The following is an 18,956-nucleotide window of genomic DNA, read 5'->3' on the forward strand; positions in this document are numbered from 1 at the left end:
GTTCCGATGTATCACCCAGTGGACGATTAGGTCATCTGAATCTTCACTGTTACGACCATGCAACCTGAAGACCAGACAACCAAATGTGACACATATCTCTGGCTCCATCTGATGGACATGATCAGACATTGCCATCTCTCCGGCTAAAGGTACCAATGTACAGTGTAATCATCAAAATGACGCTAATCCTTGAAGCTAAAACATAGTAAAATAAGTCACATGCATAAATCTGTCTTCTGCATTCTTGATAATCTGTGAGTATTTCACTGTGCATGGAGGGGAGCCAAACGAAACTGGATCTCCGTGACCTGGACCAAGAGCTGTGGTGTACTGAGTCCTGGAGAAATTCTTAAGTTGTATAATGCAAAGCAGTTCAACTTCAATAGACAAAAAACAAATAATTATCAGGCTATAGGTGTGCATATAAAAGCACTTGAGGAGCCACATTGTTGACTAGACCGGTTCAAAAGAAAAATGGAGGCTTCTGTTTAACAGTTCAAAGTGAAGTCATTATATTGACTGTGCATTATACTGAGGAGGCAACACTCGTAACGTATGTTGTCTCGTGCAACATATAAGTTTGCCGTGTTCTTTCAAAAACCAGATTATCATCTTAACAATTCTTGTCTGGATAATAACTCATCTTACAGTATAGCATATAGCTGTGGTGTTAGCAGATGGAAGGTGCAATGACAACAGCTTAATGACGTTTGGCCATATGGTGTGCTGCAGGGTTTGCTTTGCACACTCAACTGCACTTAATAATGCTCATCCGTAGACTCTCTCCCTATTGTTTAACATAAACGCTATATTTTGTCCTGGGTTTCTTTACCTGCATCTGTGCCATGTGATTTGTGTTGCAGTGAGATAAATGATAACTATTTATTCATTAAAAACACTTTGGAACAATTGAGAGGATCTGCGTCTCATGTAAATATCCATGTTTATTAAAAGATTAAATATGAATACATATGCTTATTTTGTTCAGTGTCTTTGAGAGAAATGTTCATTGTTAAACAAAATGAATAAAATGTTTTACTACACACACCCAAAAATGTAAAAAAACCAAACAAAAAAACCAAAAAACTGCAACAAACAAAAAAAATTAAAATGGCACAATGTCACACAATGATGACCACTACTAAGAATATTGTGTTGTTGGCGAACAAAAATGTTGAAAAAGATCTTTTGAGTTCTGTAACGTGTGGTCTCTGTTGTGCCACAAAAAAAAAAAATAATCAGGGAAAAAAAACTCAGAAAAGCAGGGGGAAAAAAAATAAAAATCAATATCTGTATTTTGTAGAATAATCCTTAGGAGACACCACTAGACCTCGCCCTTTTCTTGCTCCTCGGTATACTGTTTCAATAATGTCTATCATCTCCTGCTTGTCCTCCATTGTCCAGTTGATCTTGTTGTTGTTACCTGTCCCCAAATCAATCATGATGTGTTTGTTCCTGAGAAAAAAAAAAAAGAAATAAATGCGAGAAGGCAAATGGAACTACAGCTATTGCTTCTACGCAATGAAGGCGCAGTGTCTTACCTGAAAAAGAACATGACAGTACAGGGGTCGTACAACTCGTACATCTTGTTGAAGTCAGGCACTTCTGTAATATCCACCAGGTAAATAACAGCAAAATTTTTCACCTGTCAAAAAACACATAGACAAGTATAATATTGTAATAGTTAATATGCACAGCCCCAAAAGAAATTTTCAACACGAGAAAAACCACATGGGTTGGAGAGGTCTGGGTTAAAAAAAATAAATTGCGGGGGGGGGGGGCTGTAATTCATGAAATAACACTTTAACTGGGAATTTAATAATCAACATTCAAGAGTTACATTTTAGCTTGTAGCTTGTGCTGAGATACTGCTCATGGAGACCTACCATCGCTGCCTGGTCCGTCCTGTTCCAGCAATTTTTTTTACCTTTTTACCTTTACATTGTTGTGGCTTTAGCACAAATCAGTTCGAATAATCTAATGCAGGTTTTAAAAATTACTGCAATTACCAAGTTTTTAATAGCTTTAATATCAACATGACATTGATGATTGAGAATAAGGAACTCCAGCATAACACATTATAATGGAAATGCTAGTTGTAAAATCAGCAAGAGGCACTGAACATAATAATGAAGATGAATCTTCACAGCTGCCAATATAGTCTGTCACATTCACCATAAACTGTTGTGCCCCTTTACACTGTGGGAATTTAAGAGTAAATTATTTCTTAAGGTTTAATGCTGTTAAACATTCACAGTGGGTTTTGAGGGACATCGAAAACATCTTTTCACTGTGGAATAAAATTTCATGAATGAGTGATAATGCAGGATTTAACATTTGGTAACAGTAACATCAGTAACATATAACCTCCAGTTGATACTCGTTATTGTGAAAAAAGCTGACACAACATGCCGCAGTACCAAAATGTGAACCTTCTGAGGAAGACGGCAATCAAAACGTGTCAAGGTAAACAACCCTTTAATTGTCTGAGAAGACAAAAGTAGAATGATTGACTTCTAGACATAGCATGTCTGCATTTTCGTAATCGTGTTAATCAATCAATAATAATATGTTTACTGCTATTTGTACTGAGAATATATTCATTGTTCTCCATTGTTGTTGTCAGTTGGAGGTTTGGCATTACACGCTGCAACCTCATCTGACATGTTAAATGTGAGACAGCAGAATGAGTCTGACTTTTGTTGCGGCTCACGCTTTCTCACGCGAAAAAGTTTTCTCTTTTGGTATGCTAATGTCCTAACACACGTGGATTACGAGGCAGGTGGTACTCAGACCTTTTCGGCGATGCTGTACAGGACTTCGTCCATCTTCATGCACGTTGGGTCCCAGTCGTGACCGAAGCGGATGACGAGGACTCGGTCCTCCTCCGAGAGAATGGCTTGGTCGACCTGCCAGCCATTGTGGAGATGTGGGAGCATGTACGACATCTTGACCCAAAAGCCGCCCTTTCCCCGAGCTGAAAACCAACATGAGACAACAGACCTGAGCTTCACATTTGGACCACAGCAGAATCGGCATTTCAGGTGGCGGCGACGTGCAGTTAGCATGTAGCATTATAGCGGTTACTAACGAGTGAGGTTAAGCTAGCTAAGAAAGAGTCAGGAAGTAGTGAAAATAAAGCCTCCGTCACTAACGGAAACACCACAAGGCCACACATCTTACCCCGAAATGAAAATTAATGTGTGTTATATGGCGAAATACAAGCTCTATGACGTACAAATCCGGCTTTTTCACCAGTGAAACCCCAGCGGCTCCGACTGTTTATCCTTTTGTCAATGGTACGTAATCGTACGTACGTAGGGCTCGACGTGCTTACGTCACGTAACGTTGATCTACATAATTGTAGAACATTGCAATAAGGCTTTATGACTGACCTCTGACGTTTTCAGTCAATATAATGGCTCTTATCAAACGATAACTCGGCATTTAGATAACAAATGACTTAAAATAAACTCTGTACTTATTTCAGATAGTAGTGCAGCTGCGGTTGTTCTGTCCTTTTCATGCTACTTCATATGTCAGCCAGGAGCCGGTGAATTTCTTTGGGTAACGAATTTTTATGCTATAACACTTCAAAGAGGAATTGTTAAATACCACCATTTAGTCGAATTAATCCCAAACATTACCTTTGCAAATCCTCAAGTCAAATGATGACATTTCCTCAGCTTTGCAGTAAACAGAAAGATGTTAGGTCTTCTGAATGAATTGGCTGGTGGGATGAAGGAATGACCTTTTTTTCCGTTTCGTTTATTGACCTAATGAAGTTGAGCATTTCAAACTCTTAATTCCAAAACCAAAGTTAAGACTTTATATAAATGATTGACCACCACCACCTGTATACCTTAACCTATATACATATATAAACATTCATACTTGAAAGCCCCCCCCCCCCCATTCTCTACTCATATGCACCAGAAAAAATGCATATGAATTTTAGATTAAATAATGACTAGTTCTAATTTGTCTATGCATATAGAGCCTAAATATACACATATACAAATGAACAGAATAGATCTCAGGCAGGAAAGAGACAGAAAACAAACATTTATTGTTGTGCAATTCATTACAGTACAAATACACAGTACGATGAACAGTTCAAAGGTTATAGGAAAACTTTCCAGTCAATGACATAGCAGCATATTATGGCACTCCTTAGAGAGAGTATGAATCATCATTAGATATGTCTCAAACTAGCCTTAATTTCACCACTAACCTACACAGTCACATTACCGTGGCTCTGAATGGCCAAGTGATTAACAAGGTCCAACTATTTCATGTTAGACTATTTGGCCTAGGACACATGATTGTTTAACAGGCAACAGTGAAAGCCAATTTTGCGATGAAACTTATATCTATTTCCTGACTACCATCAACAATGTAATCATCACTTAAAGCTGATATTGGCATTTTTTGAAATTTATTCTGTATGGCTGTTTTCAATGGTGCCCAACATCAGCCTTCAGCCATCTTATCAAATCTTTGAACAGACATCAATAGAAATCTTAGAAAAGAGACTCTTCCACCATGGTGCTTATACAAGTCATCTGCTCTAAAACCGTACCCTGCTCAGTGAAACAGTCTTGTTCAGATCCTGTGTTGCACAAATTGTCTTCAGGCCAACAGGGGGCACAAGAAACATTCACAGATTTTCTGGCGACAAAATGACTCCACCAGTGGTTCTTCGAAACATCCCATACTGTCTAAAGAAGCATTTCCAACGTCCATTGCGGTTCCACATGGCAATATGAAAAGTCTTGCTCACAGTAATGTCTTACATTCCCTGAGGAATGCCAATACTTATTTGGAAAAGACAGTGTTGGAATGAAATCAGGGCATGCAGTCAACCGCAGTGATGTACAGTTGCTTGAAACTGTACTCGAAGCAGCTCCTATTCAGCAGGATGCTCTGGACATGAGCGGTTCACTTTAAACCACTTGTCTATACACCTGCAACAGAAAATAGAGGACAGCAGTTTGTTTCTTGTAGCCGCGCAAAGATAAAAACTGAGCTAGACTTAGATTTAGATCAGGAACAACTATGCATTGTACGAATGAACTCCATCCACCAAGGTGGAAAAATATTCACCATGAAAATTTGCTTTCATGCCACAAGTCTGATGAAAAGATTGATCTTTTTCTGTGTCACACCTGGTGTAATTGATCCATTTGTGTAAAATCAATCTGTTCTTGTTTTCTGTGTGTGGTGTGTGTGTAAGTTACCCCTTATGATAGATACAGAGGCAGGGCAGTCTGGCAATAGTTTCTCCCTGCTCCATCTCTTCTAAACAGATGGAACATTCCCCAGAGTTTTTGGACAGGATGTCCTCTGAGAAAGACAAAACAGAGACAAACTGAGCAAAGGGCTGTCTCGCACACCAAGCCCTGTATCAGATGTTCAGTTCAAGCACTGAACCCTGCAAAACCATCTGTTTAACCTTTGGTACCTAAATACCAGCGCTCATCTGGGCCCAGATGAGCGCTGGTATTCTGCTCTACACTATATGAGTACATTAGCTATCTGTATTGGGAATGAGTTGTGTTTTTACGGACATTTCTGTTTTAATCTTCGTAAGAAATTTTGTGTGTGTTTTAGAACAAGGAAAGAAACTGTACCAATGATCAGGAGACACTGAGAAATGATAACAATGTAGTTTTCTTTGTCATGTGGTGACAGTGACAGGCTCCACAGTCAATACCTGAGACCAATGAGCAAATATAAATAAATAAATAAATAAATATAGATATATGTGTGTGTGTGAGTAACATACAGTACATACATGCTATTGTTAGTGTGCATCTCTCTGCACATACCTCAACACTAAAAATGTTGAACACTCCACTTTTTTCTACACTTTCAACATTGTTGAGCCCAGGAAGTCTCAACAAGCGGAAAATGTGTTTCGTGAGAACTACATCTAAGAACAATATGTGTTTTTCTTTCCTGTGTGTGCGCATGTAGATGGGTGTGTACACCACACAGGTGCTCACACATACACTCTGCACATCTATGACAATTTGCATAGATGTGCAGCTGCTGACTGTTCTCCCCTTTTCATGCTACTTCATATGTCAGCCAGGAGCCGGTGCATTTCTTTGGGTAATGAATTTTTATGTTATAGCACTTTAAAGATGAATTGTTCGAATGATTCACATGTAGGTACAATATCACAAAAAACAGGATGGGAAGACAGACAACAAAGCATAAATGTGTGGATTCCTTTGTTACATTTCAGCACTATTTTGAGGAACATGCAATTCATTACTTTCCTCTGACCTTCCTTATAATTCTACTCTATTCTTTGCAGTTGCTAGAGTTAATGGGTGCATTGCTAAAATTCATATGAAGACCTGCTGTGATTTAATAAAAATTATGCAATTTCAATGATTAAACTACTCCACTGTAAATGTAGTTCTTAAACATACACACTGCTAATACCACATTATTAAAACACTTCTTAACATGTTATGCATTGGAGGTATTTATCAATTATATTAACATATAAAAAACATTCATACATCAAGAGGTCCTAAAATAATTATGAGGATTCATAAGATGTTTATTACATTCCCTTTTTTCAATTTAGAAAAAGGTTAATACCATCCCTCATATGACCTTGTGAAAAAGAGTTACAAGTATGCAATATTTATTTTGAGGGACCTCAAGATGATTTTATAATCACTATAATATTTATTATATAACTATTGTGATATTGCCACCTTTACTCTAGTGAGGAGTCCAAATATTACCTTCATGTAATTGTGTCACCATTAAGTTTCACTTGTGGATTCATGGGTCTATTTTTTAGCAAAACTGAGGCGTGAAGGATGTAATAGGGCTCTGTGGCAACAAAAACCTGATGCCCATAATCATCGACTTTCTCTCATGCCGTGAGCTTTGATTCCTTACTGTTGTAGGAGAGGTACGTTTCGCTGAAACACACGAGCAGGTGTTTCTCTATTTCATCTGACGCCATAAACCTGGAGCAGACAGGACATTGGAAGCCTGAGAGGAAAAACACAAAGACAACAGCATGAGGATGTGCCAGCATCTCTCTCATAAGCTTTTATTGTATGTACACAAGAGAGGACGCAGGACTACTCTGCATGAGCTTGATCTTTAACAATCCTACAGGGCAATCTGTAACAATCATTGCTCATTACAAACTCACCATGAGCACATCATCCTGCTGGCATTCCATATCATTTATTGCATTTTAGTTCATTTCTTTGTTTATAGGTTTATAAAGCTGAGCCAAACACATAGCTTTGTGACTCCGTGCATCTTCTCCGCTTCCCAAAGATTACCAGGCCAAGGGCTGGTTCACTTGAGATAAGCTAACTTAGTGTTAAACCTCATAACACCAAGGTCAAACAAGACCAACAAATGCAACCTATATGCAGGCGCTCATTATCGCTGCATCTGCTGTGAACCTCAATGTTTGTGTCATGTCTCTGGAGGGGGAGAGATGCCTGCCTCACATGTGCATTGAATGTGCAAAGGTTATCGATGAGGATACTAATGATTACACTTCCTCATCAAGGAAATGACCTGTGCTGGTAATCAGAAGGTGGGAGAGCATTGTTGTCCTATCTTTTCCAGTAACCCTGACATTAGAGGAATCAAATGCTCCAGTGATGTCTGAGTGCTGTTGTGCTGTTGTGTGGTCTAGAGACAACGCACTAGTTGTGAAATAGCAACAGTTGGAGATTCAGGAAGTTTGTGTATGTTTGTGCATGTGTGTGCATGCGTGCGTGTGTGTGTGTCAGGCAATGTGTAACCAGCAGGAAGCTCTTATCTGCTGACCTACATAATGCACCATTCGTTCTCAGTCTAAGAGAAAAACAAGCACATTTTGCAAGATATCCTAATAGAAGAAGATGAAAGACAAAAGAGAACAGTTCAGTACAGCAAAGCCACTTGTAGTTCAGATTAAAGAGCAGAGGTGTCAAACAAAGGACTCAGTCATCAGACACATTATATGAACAAGGTATCACATGTCAAATGGAAAAATACTAAGCAGTTCTGACAACTGCTGTTTTTACACATTTTATCTGCAGCAGTGTCATGAACAAATGGCAGCAGAAACGAAGCAGGCCTCACATGTCGACTTAAAAAAAGTGAATTGCAGAATAGATTTGAACTACTACAGTTATGCCACACGAGGTAAAGTAGAGACCAAATGAGATAAGCTCAGGGTGACCAGCAATGACCCCCTCACATGTCCAAGAGTTAACCTCGTCTCTACACTATTTCAACTTCAAAATACTATGAATGCGTTATTCCACCCATGAGGTGGTTTTATGTGTGTTAATATTCTAGATTTATAACCCACACAGTCTTACCTCCCAGCATGTGGGTGGACAGGTGAGCCGGTAGAGACCCTATAAGCAGCCCGGGGCCCTCATCGTCACCATCCACGGCATCCAGACTCTGATTGAGACCGCGGGATCCCGTCCTGCCGCCGGCCGGTATGCTGAGCCCGGAGCCGGTTGGCCCTCCACCAGTGTAACGGATCCGGGGGCCGTCGGGTCCATTTGTGTACCTAAAGCCAGCAATTCTGTCTCCGCTGTTGGAGTTTCCAGATGGGAGATCGGAGCTGGAATACGCCCGTGTTCTTCCATTGAATACCTGGTTGCTCTGTTTGGCCCCCATGCTGTCTCAGTTTTACCAATTCAAGGTTTGATAGTGTGCTTTAAAGTTGTCGTTGTTGTTTTTTTTTTAGCCACGACACATGGTCACAGTGAGTCCTGAAGAACTGACACCAACAAAGGAAATAAAACCAAACACGGGAACAACAATAAAGTCGAGGTGATCCAACATCTCAAAGTTTCATGCTGCGCCCTGTGCGTTAAGTGCGCACTCACTGACGCACAACTTAATTTCCAAATGGTTGTTTTTTTTTCTCTCTTGAGCGAGCCCTTCCCTTTTTTTAAACAAAGGAAAATAAAAAAAAAAGATGAAAACCTCTTCAGTTAAACGTCCTCGGCTGCTGCGCTACAGACGACCACGTTGGCTCGAGTGTCGATCCACAGCTTGCCTGGTTCTACTTTGTTTTTGTCTTCAACTGTGTTCGTCTGGAAAGAAAAATAAAAGCAGGGATTGCCCCCTTCCCCCTGTGAAGAGGCTCAGTCAAACTAACCATACTCTACCAGGCTTAGACCAAGTCGCCTTCAAAGTAAAAGCATTTGACCCTGCCAACATTTACCATGTAATTTAAAAGAAAATTCTAAGATGAAGCTCCTGCTTTAAATGTCTTCCTTGTTTTAAGCATTTATTTGTGTCCCTTTTGTGTGGCCATTTTTGGGCCTATTGAACTGCCATCATATCACACGACCGCCGTGACAGCCAACTGTTTGTTCTGTTTCTGTGTAGATTTGGACTGATAATAACCTCCAGTGATTGTAACGTTTTCTTTAAACCTGTGCAGCTTTAGCCATAACGCTCTGAGCTGTGTTGCACATATAGAAGTACAGTTAAATAAAATTATGAAAACGTTTTTGTTAGTTAATCAGTAAGTGTAATGGTGAAAATCAAAATTGGCTCACTCTAAGAAGCTTCTGTGCAATGTTCAGGCAATTTTGAAGAACTTAACCAAAACATGCTGATTGTGGGCATAGGTGTTAATGTAGGCACTGGTGTGGGAAACATCCAAAACCTTCACCTAAGTAAATATAACAAAACTGCCACATAAAAACACTCCCAGTAGCTCCAGGCAAATGTGAGACGATGTAAATAAAGTTAAAGTGCTCATAACTCAGATCCACTGTTTATTATATTTTGGGACTATTATTACTGTCACATTTGTGCGTTGTAGACTAAGTTGCATTTTGCCAAATCCAATCAAAAAGTGCAAAATCTTCCTCTTCAAAGTTGCGGAGAAGAAGTATAAAGTAGCATCAAATAAAATAGTCAATTTTACAATACCTCAGATTCATTCTTTATTCATGCTGGGATATTTGCACAAACACTGCTGTTGTCATTTGGGAGCCACCTGTAGACCGTTAGTGTTATATTTTACTTTGAAGGCGTGATCGCTGCTTCCTGTTTTTAGGCCATCATAGACTCCAACTTGATGCAACCAAGAGTGGGCGCGTCAAGTGGCGCCTGACGTCAAGCCCAGTAACACCAGCAGGGCTGTTGGCACAACAGCAGGTCACCAGTCGGCTGTGTGACATGACTGGCCCTCCATGTTGAACGCCTTGTGCTCCATCAACATCAGGCCATGAAGGAAACACGCGCACACACACACACACACTTGTGGGACGCCTGTCCTGTTCACACGGTTTATTGAACAATTTCACACACATCTGGGCAAACAGAGGATACACTGCATGAGAGACATTCAAAGAGGCAATAAAAAGACAAAAAACATTTACAAGCCAAAGTAAACAGGCTAAAGAGAAAGAGAAATCTGATGCAGTCTCGCATGTGGATGGAGTGGCTAAAGGCAAAGGGGGGGGGCTGAAGCGTGGCAGTGCACTGGATGTGACATACAACAACACACTGTCAGATTTGAAATAACAGGGTACGCAGGGGGGAGGCTGACGACAAATATTTTCTCTTCCCTGTGATATCGCTCAGGGGTTTGGGTGTGCACTTGTTAAATTTATGGTCTGGCTAAAACATTGAAAGAAGCTGATAAGTGCAAAACAACACACGCAAAAAGAGACTAAATTCAGGAGTTTATCTCATCAGGCTGTGCTGAGAAAAGAGGGTAATTTGTGAGCCACCAGCAACCAGGAAGACTACAAGAACCAAGAGTGCCATGTGACAATGAGACACCCTAATCAGGAAGAGATTAAGCTGCAGCATGAGCCTTTGTTGTGATGATCATGTGGTAGAAACACTGATTAAAAACGCCTTCGTAAAGTGACTTCTAACGCTGGGAAACACCGACAGTCACGCCGCCAGAGGATGACCCATGCTACTGTAAAGCTGCACACTGTCCACATGAGGAGCGAATGTGTGAAATTCTTCTGGTTGAAACTTATACAACTACTGTAACGGTGTGTTTAAAACAAGTCAGACTGAGAGCTGGCCCTCCAGACTCCACCTCACGACTGCACACCCTCACTCCTCTATTTTCTCCCTATTCCCCTCCATCGAGTGGAACACTCCGCTTTGCTCAATCAACCCCTTCCCCGGCCGCTTTTTGCGTCATTCCAGTCTGCCTCGTGTCGCCACAAACTGTCAGTTTTCACCCATTCATCTTTCATCTCCTGCTCACATACCCACCGTGCCAACAGACACACAGACAAAGTAGGTTATCTGTCACATTAATCTCCACAGCAACAGGGAAAGAGTGTATTGCGGTAACATCTGACTGTACTTCTGCATAACAAAGCCAGCTGAGGCCGATGATATATTGCTGTGCTGTGGAACTTTTAACTAACCAAATGATGAATGATTATGATTCTTGCATTGTACATGGCTACAGCTCACATAGCCCAAAATGTGTGTGCGTGTTTCTGTTTGTGTGTGTATCTGTGTGTTTAGTTGGGGTCAATAAAGTGCAACAGAGTGCACTCTTTGGGAAGCAAAAGCCACTGAGACATTCAAGAACATGGTGGTGCATTTTTAGCAAGTTGACTGTAAGTATGTGCATGTGTGTGCGTGTGTGTGTGTGTGTGTGTGTGTGTGTGTGTTTGGATAAAAGTGTGTTGTTAAGTGTTTGGGCTGATGAGTGGAGGTCCAGGGCTCATAGGCAGCACTGCCTCAGCTGAAGGCCTCTTCTTGGGGCTCATCACTGCTGGCTGACCCTCATCTGCTGCTGGTCAGGCCCTGGTTCCCCTTCCATGTCAGTGTGGTATTGCGCAAAACTGTCGTCTTCGAGGTCCGGGATACCCAGCAGCTGACAGAGAGAGAGAGAGGAAGTTGTGTTTCTGACATCAGGCGTTTCAGTGTGTTTATGTATGCAAATGGCCCCAATACAATTCCCTTGTGTCTGGTACTAAGGTAGTTTAATGGTGCCTTGTTTATCAACCAACACACATGTTATAGAAGGTAGAGCAATAACTGTCTCTGATTAATATTTGACAAAGCACCATTTTTTGCATTTTTAATGCACTCCTGAAAACACACCAAACAGTACCAGTCTTATCTCTGAAGGAGATGTGCTGCGTGCTCTGCTTTCTTGCTGACAGGCGGATGCAGAGATTGACAACACATTGTGCAGTTGCAGCACTTCTAAAGCTCAACAATGAATATGTTACACCCGTGTGCACAACGACACAATCTGGGTTTTAAAAACATGGCATATTTGTGATTTCATGTGATGTGATGGGTAAGATTGTTTGTTGGCTCGTTGAAGTGGCTTCCTGTAGTCTTTCCATCACTGCAGGGGTGTGAGACAAACATCTGTGACTCCAGAGAGCCCCCTGCCCCCCCCCACCCGCTCCACATTGGGAAGCCAACTGTCGGCCCAAAGCTACATACTAAGCCGTGAAATACAACCTAGAAAGTTCCTATAGTAAAAAAAAGTAATGTAAATGATGATGATGACGATGGTGCTTGGATAAATGCACTTTCTCTTTCAGCTACACATTTAAATATGTGACACAGCCACTGTTTGGTGATTTCTCGTTTCAGTACCCAATCCTTTTGTATGAAATTGCTTTATAGAAATGACCTCAAATCCTGGGCTCTATTCTACATTTGCAATATTCAGTATATTACGTGTTTTTAATGTGTTACGAGCTTAGTTGATGGGGCAAAAAAACTCAAATAGCCAAATTACCAAACAGCGTTAAAATCATAGCTAAACTTCCCACTCTAACTAGAAAATAAGGGCCCTTTTTGTAACATCTAAAATTTTGGGATTTTTACAAACCACTCGCGTTTCAAAATACATACTGTTTACAATATATTGAAGCCTGTTTAGAAATTAATTATGTGGCCTATAAATACAGTTTGCATTAAATTGTTATTTATAATCATGGGATGGTTATGAAAATTAAGAGTTTGACAGTCGATAGGAGTGAAAACAACAACAATGATGAAGTTGAACTTAGTATTTTATAACTTAGACCAGCACTTGTAATTGAGATGTCTTAGAAATAAAATAAATCTCATGCCAAGTAGACAAGAACATTCTTGGAAGTGATGCCACGCTCTATATCTTGCCCTTGTTTCATGTCATTTGTTGTCTGATAAGCAAGGCAACGTTGAAACAGCAAATTTCAGACAAGAGCGAGACATGATGTTTTGACTGTACCAGAGAGAACAGAGTGTATCGGGATTGTAATTGACCCAGACGGAGCATGCAGAGGTCACATCATGATGCAGTGTGTGAGCTTTATTCCTTTTTGGCTCCTTACAGGCCTGAAGGACGTGAAGACCTTCTCCAGCACCTCCAGGAGGGTCTTCTTCCCGCAGGAGGAAATGTAGTCCTGGGCCAGTTGTAGAAACGGGAGGCAGTCCTCACTTTCGCTCCACACATGCTACACGCACAGAGAAACACATAGATTAATACAAAGCAGTCCTGCTGCATTACCTTCTACCAGAATTAGTATATGGGTTTAACACAGTACAAAGGGGTACAACACCTCCTGTTGCCCTGTGGCCACATGTGGTCTGTATAGTGACATGTACATGAGCAAATAAGTAAAGCTGGGCCACAGGCAATGCAGTACAGAAAAAGTAGAGCAAACAATATGAACCAGTTGAGAGACATTTCCTCAAGGGCGTGTAGCAGACAAAGGCAAGAAAGTGACACACATGGTGTCACAATGAGATACACAAAGACCTGAATACTTATAAAAGGAGCTAACTGTGCTAGACAAGACAAGTAATTCTTTGATAAATGTAAGTGGTAGACAGTAGATAATGACAGATTGCGTAGGACAGACGATTACAAAGCATGGTGATGAACCAGAGTCAAGTGATTAACTCCATTATGAGGTTACATACTAAGCTCTTTCCTGATGAATTATTCAATCAGAGGTTACATAAACCTGAACCAATATTAATCATGACCTCCTTTTTTACACACATACAGTGCAATTCCTTGTAAAGAAAAGGAATCACTATTTAATTCACTCACTCAGTTTACTGTAGCCACGGTAACGCTTTCTTATCCCGAGGCCAGTATAGTCAATCAGTTTAAAAGTTAGAAAAATATTTTCCGCCGCATGGCCAGTAAAAAAAGTTAAGATAAGTCCTTGATATCAGATGTGAGGGTGTTAGCTGAATTAAAAAGAACCAGGACAATTAAGCAATTCCTCTTGTTTGTGTTGTTTAATTGGAGTCTAAAGGGCAAATTGTTAGGTTATGTATTATGTAAAGTTAGATAAGCATGGAGACTGGCCAGTAGTAAATAACCAGCAGATGTAAAAGAAAGCAAATTATCTTAGTGTCTCAGTTGTAGTATGGGCAGCCAAGTATTTAGATTAGATCCTAAGTCCTAACAAGAATGATTTTCAGTTTTTGAACATAATTTTGATGCAATTTGTAGTTAGGATAATCGGTTCAAGTGATTTAGCAACTTATATGCAAAGTTTTGTGGAAAATCCAATCAAAATCGAAAATTGCATTACATGCATCTCTTAATTTTTACCATGAAACACCTTAAAGTGGAAATTTACTAAGGTATAGGTCATGTCTGTGGATTTTAATTCATTGGATCCTAGGAGGTTTGAAATCTTGAAAGCCATTCCTCAAGAAACTGAAAATAAATGTTGATGTAGGGTGAAAATAATTTTAAGGCCTTTTGTGCTATTTTGCGCTGTTTTCATTGTAAATTAATTTCAAGTACAGTATATTATTCATACATTCATACTAAAATACATTTAAAATCACTGTTAATGGGTAAACTAATGGAATTTAAGCTTCAGTGTCATCGGGTCACATGAGAGTCATGTCCACAGGCATGACACTGCCTCAGGTAAAAACGTTATGGGAAGAAGTAATGTGATGCTCTCTTACTCTGAAGGTTCGGGGGTGGTGGCTCCAGTATCACATTGATGGATGGACTCTACTATGAGGCAGAGTCTCCTCTGCACAGCCTAACCCCACCTTTCAGCAAAGCAGAAGTAGGCTTCAAGGCTACATTGCAATTCCAGCTAAACAATGTACCATCTCGTGCGATCATGATCGCACAACTCGGCCTCCTGAAAACTAGTAAGACATACCCTGGGGGCAATTACATCGCTCAACCTGAGCTCAACAGAGAGCAGATGCACTGTCTTTACAGTGCACCATGGTCCTACAACGCCCTCTGGTGTACAGGGTTATACACTGGGTGCTGACTTCTGGGAAAATAAGATAAACTGATGACATGGAATGTGTACGTGTATGTGTGTGTATGTGTGTGTGTGTGTGAGAGAGAGAGAGAGAGAGAGAGGGCGGGGGGGAGTCAAGACAGACAACATATGAGCCATCCTGCTGAGAGCAGTATTGATTGAGTGTGTGTAACCAGATCTGAAGAGTCCTGTAGAGACAGAGTTATTCTAGCTAATTTGAGAGTGCATCGCAGACAGTGCACTTGAATGTGTGTGTGTGTGTGTGTGTGTGTGTGTGTGTGTGTGTGTGTGTGTGTGTGATATATTCTAAAATGAGAGATAAGAGGAGAATAACATGAAACAAAAGAAGGCAGTGAAGTCATTTCGGAGAGACAGGCAACCACGTGATGTCTTCATGCCCTTGCATCTTGTGTTTGTGGCTGTGCTGCTCAGTCCTTTGTTTTGTTGTCTCTGTGGGGTGATATTCTTACTGTGAGTGATTTTATATTGGCTTTATATCTTCCTGGTTTTGGCCAGCAGCCTTGGAAAGCCCTGCTCTTCTGTCTGTGAGACCATCCAAGCTGGGCATGAAAACACATCACACTTATACGGTTAGTGTGACATAATGCATTACTGAGTGAACAGACACCCTGGCTCCTGGGTCATCTCCATCTGCTCTCCGCCCTGTTAGCCCCTTTCACTGAGCAGGAGGAGGAGGCAGTGTGAGCTTTAAGACTCATGACGCCACCCCTGCACCACACTGGTGTAGAATATAAACAGTGCGCTGTGTCAGAACCCAAATCTGGAGATAATAAGTTTAAGTGATTGGAGGACAAAAACCGAATGAGTTCATGGTTAACAGTTATAGACAAGTTAAATGGGAATAGTGTAAGGCTGGAACAGATACTGTCACTGATTTAGGCGGAGGTACCACAGGGGCATAGTGGTTAGTGCTTTTGCCTCACAATAAGAAGGTCGCAGGTTCGGTTCCCAGCCTCCCACCGTCCTCCCACTGTCCAAAGTCATCATGTTGGGGTTGCTTAGCGACTCTAAATTGTCCAGGGTTCCGAGTGTGAGTGGTTGTTGGTCTCTGTCTGTCTCTGTGTGTTGGCCCTGTGATGGACTGGTGACCTGTCCAGGGTGACCCCGCCCTCACTCAGTGTGAGCTGGGATTGGCTCCTGCACCCCCAACAACCCAGTAGGATAAGAGGTAGGCAAATCACCATAAATTACATTAATTACAGTATAAAGAGTTAGCCCTGTGTGATAGCAAACATTACTACCATACTAACTGGCATAATTTGTCTTAGAGTTCCTTATTGAGTATTTATTCATTGATATTCCCACGGAATATCAACTTCGACAGTTATGTAAGTCAGCTATAGAGGGAAGTAGCTGAGTTTGAGCTTTTTGGCAGAAAGCATTGGTTTTCATGGCTAAAAATAAATGTAATGTAATAAAATGTGGGGAGGAGAAAACCATTGATTTTCCTCTTAGAGCTCCAATATACATATATGTGCAGAATCAATTTTATTTATTTATTTAGATTTAATTCAGTCTAGTTTCATCCAATTTAGTTGAATTTATTTATGCATTTATTTCAATTTATTTACTTATTTTTGCCTTGTCTCGTTTGTTTCAAACGCAACACTAGATAATTGTAGGCTTTTATTTTGAAAGCAGCAGGCCTAGTGGTTTTCCTAACCTGGCTGGCTGATGGTGTTGTGGTTCAGAGGGTTATTGCATTTCATAATGATGGGAGAGAAAGCACCGTCGACAGAGGAATTTGATGGGGGGGGGGGGGGGGGTGTCTTGGGGGTACTCAAACTAAAATGACATCATCGCCTCCACTCCTGTCCCAAACCCCCTCCCCTCCCCTCCGATGTCCATCAGCTGGAGAAGCGGGACCAGCAGGGACAACCCCACCTCCATCCACACCTATAAGGACACACACACACACACAGAGAGAGAGAGAGAGAGAGAGAGAGCTACAGGCCCTGCAGAAGCTCACTTACGAAACTGTCGGTGCCGCCGGGACACAGCACGTAGAAGGAGACGCCGGGCTCTGCGTAAAAGTCCAGCCGCCTCTCGTCGTCCTCCTCGGCGAAGATGAGGTCGAACGGGTTACCGGAGCACCACTTCTCCGCCGCCTCCACCAGATGCTTGAACTCCATCCTCCGTTATCCGGTTTGCGGTGTCCCTGGCTCCGGAGCTGGATCTCGATCTCTCTGGCCGTCACGGCGATGATGCTCAAGACACAAATAACAGCTGATCGGACAGCAGCATCAGCAGCCTCCACTACCGCATCTCCTCTAGCGCGCCGCCTGCATGGCCCGGGAATAGAGATAGCCTAACGCTGTTGGTGCATAGAGCCTACCTGGTCTGGTGCTCATTCGGTCTCAAAGCCCCATTCCTCTCTTCCTCCCCACGTTATGAAATCAGCCCGTCGGTCGCATATATGCATGCGCAGGAGGACGCTGGAAAAAACGCGATGACGAACAGTGGAGCCTGGCAGCCGTCCATATCCGAGGCGCTGTATAGGCCTACTCCCAACTTTCTCACTGCGGGCTAAATGGCTGTAGAAATTATTTTAACCTGCTGACATCATGAAGGAGGCAGTGGCACTTTGCTGAGACAAACCTGCAATATGAGGATCATAGGTGGATAGAGCATAAGGTCTCTAATAAATGAGACTAAGGCATGTTTAATCACCACGAGAGTCAGTGAAGGATCAAGTTCACCAAAAGCACAAAACATGTTCCCTGTCTGGATAGATAGATACATATAACGGTCACAAAGACTGATAAGTTCAATACAATAATTAATTATAACAAATTATTACAATAAGGGTCATATTTTTAATTAATTTTTAATAAATTGTTTCGTTACATGGAAACAAAATCGTTAAAAAAACACCAACCTTTCAAAGTAGTACACATTATTGTAATCACCTGAATATAACCGGTGAAACACAGAAATGACTAAACCCACTGATGGAAACCAAGAAGTACGTTTTCTCAGCATGTTTTTTCTTTTTGTGTGTGTGTGTGGATGTTTCTCTGTTTGTTTGCTGGCCCTTTCAAAACAATATTACAACCCAGCCTTTGTATGTAAACTGTCTCTACAGTGTTTACAGTAATCCAGTCCAGCCTTCCCAGGAGTCCTCACCACCAGAGGGCGAGGGAAACCAACGATGGAGCCGGAGCTGATGTCAAGCTGGAAGTGACACAGCTACGAAAAGACAGCGACGCCCGAGCGGCTGTCCTGTCAAAATAAAAGCATATTGTGGTACACTATCTGGCTTTGAGGAAAAAAAGGTACGATACCGGACTGGCGACCTGTCCGGGGTGTGCCCTGCTCCAGCTACCCCCACGACCCGGAAACGGAAAATCGGTAGAAGATGGATTGATGGATAGTACGATATTGTTGGAGGTAAAGACTGAAATGTTGGCCGGGATATGGTTTCATCTGTCAGCTCCTTTTGTGAAATATACCGTGCAAAACTAATCACAATCTGCCAATACACCAATCAGTTTATATCCTTATTTTTTAAAACTTAAAGGCAGCAAAACTGCTTGATAAAAACGTATACTTAGTTCGGTTCAAGTCTACTCTACCAGTGGTAGAACACTGAGAAAACGATATCACATATTCACATCTCAGGAACTGGTACCTGCGGATCTTTGACGAAATAAGATTGCTCTGTCATTTCAGCCG

General features: G+C 41.5%; 3 protein-coding genes across 5 annotated transcripts; all 3 read right to left on the reverse strand.

Moving 5' to 3' along the window:
- Nucleotides 1-931: 931 nt before the first annotated feature.
- txnl4a (thioredoxin-like 4A) lies at nt 932-3,310 on the reverse strand. Of its 2 annotated transcripts, none has more exons than XM_029514374.1 (4): nt 3,239-3,310; nt 2,796-2,977; nt 1,542-1,645; nt 932-1,455 (listed from the first exon to the last, which is right to left on the reverse strand). In XM_029514374.1, the coding sequence occupies exons 2-4, from the start codon at nt 2,946-2,948 to the stop codon at nt 1,284-1,286; spliced, it is 429 nt and encodes a 142-aa protein (XP_029370234.1). In that variant the 5' UTR covers nt 2,949-2,977; nt 3,239-3,310; the 3' UTR covers nt 932-1,283. The 2 variants fall into 2 exon arrangements, with proteins under 2 accessions (XP_029370234.1, XP_029370233.1); XM_029514373.1 differs by having other exon boundaries at nt 3,184-3,299.
- Nucleotides 3,311-4,047: 737 nt separating this feature from the next.
- Nucleotides 4,048-9,111, reverse strand: LOC115050942 (E3 ubiquitin-protein ligase ZNRF2-like). Its single transcript, XM_029514108.1, has 4 exons — nt 8,364-9,111; nt 6,928-7,023; nt 5,241-5,346; nt 4,048-4,967 (listed from the first exon to the last, which is right to left on the reverse strand). The coding sequence occupies exons 1-4, from the start codon at nt 8,671-8,673 to the stop codon at nt 4,910-4,912; spliced, it is 570 nt and encodes a 189-aa protein (XP_029369968.1). The 5' UTR covers nt 8,674-9,111; the 3' UTR covers nt 4,048-4,909.
- A 1,179-nt stretch (nt 9,112-10,290) lies between these two features.
- Nucleotides 10,291-17,666, reverse strand: mturn (maturin, neural progenitor differentiation regulator homolog (Xenopus)). 2 transcript variants are annotated; one of them, XM_029514577.1, is made up of 4 exons: nt 17,617-17,666; nt 17,255-17,488; nt 13,338-13,460; nt 10,291-11,872 (listed from the first exon to the last, which is right to left on the reverse strand). In XM_029514577.1, exons 2-4 carry the CDS (start codon nt 17,411-17,413, stop codon nt 11,765-11,767), a joined length of 390 nt encoding a protein of 129 aa, XP_029370437.1. In that variant the 5' UTR covers nt 17,414-17,488; nt 17,617-17,666; the 3' UTR covers nt 10,291-11,764. The 2 variants fall into 2 exon arrangements, with proteins under 2 accessions (XP_029370437.1, XP_029370438.1); XM_029514578.1 differs by having other exon boundaries at nt 17,255-17,648.
- Nucleotides 17,667-18,956: the final 1,290 nt, after the last annotated feature.

The sequence above is a fragment of the Echeneis naucrates genome, chromosome 11, assembly GCF_900963305.1.
Source record: "Echeneis naucrates chromosome 11, fEcheNa1.1, whole genome shotgun sequence".
Lineage (NCBI taxonomy): Eukaryota > Metazoa > Chordata > Actinopteri > Carangiformes > Echeneidae > Echeneis > Echeneis naucrates.

Coding starts and splice junctions, on each gene's coding strand:
- txnl4a (XM_029514374.1), bottom strand. CDS start 2,948: ATGTCGTACATGCTCCCACATCTCCACAATGGCTGGCAGGTCGACCAA. Junction 1,646..2,795: donor TGTACAGCATCGCCGAAAAG/GTCTGAGTACCA, acceptor GTTTTTTGACAG/GTGAAAAATTTTGCTGTTAT. Junction 1,456..1,541: donor ACTGTCATGTTCTTTTTCAG/GTAAGACACTGC, acceptor TTTTTTTCTCAG/GAACAAACACATCATGATTG.
- LOC115050942 (XM_029514108.1), bottom strand. CDS start 8,673: ATGGGGGCCAAACAGAGCAACCAGGTATTCAATGGAAGAACACGGGCG. Junction 5,347..6,927: donor AACGTACCTCTCCTACAACA/GTAAGGAATCAA, acceptor TGTCTTTCTCAG/AGGACATCCTGTCCAAAAAC. Junction 4,968..5,240: donor CTCTGTATCTATCATAAGGG/GTAACTTACACA, acceptor TTTCTGTTGCAG/GTGTATAGACAAGTGGTTTA.
- mturn (XM_029514577.1), bottom strand. CDS start 17,413: ATGGAGTTCAAGCATCTGGTGGAGGCGGCGGAGAAGTGGTGCTCCGGT. Junction 13,461..17,254: donor CCGGCGGCACCGACAGTTTC/GTAAGTGAGCTT, acceptor CTGTGCGTGTAG/CATGTGTGGAGCGAAAGTGA. Junction 11,873..13,337: donor TCTTCACGTCCTTCAGGCCT/GTAAGGAGCCAA, acceptor TCTCTCTGTCAG/CTGCTGGGTATCCCGGACCT.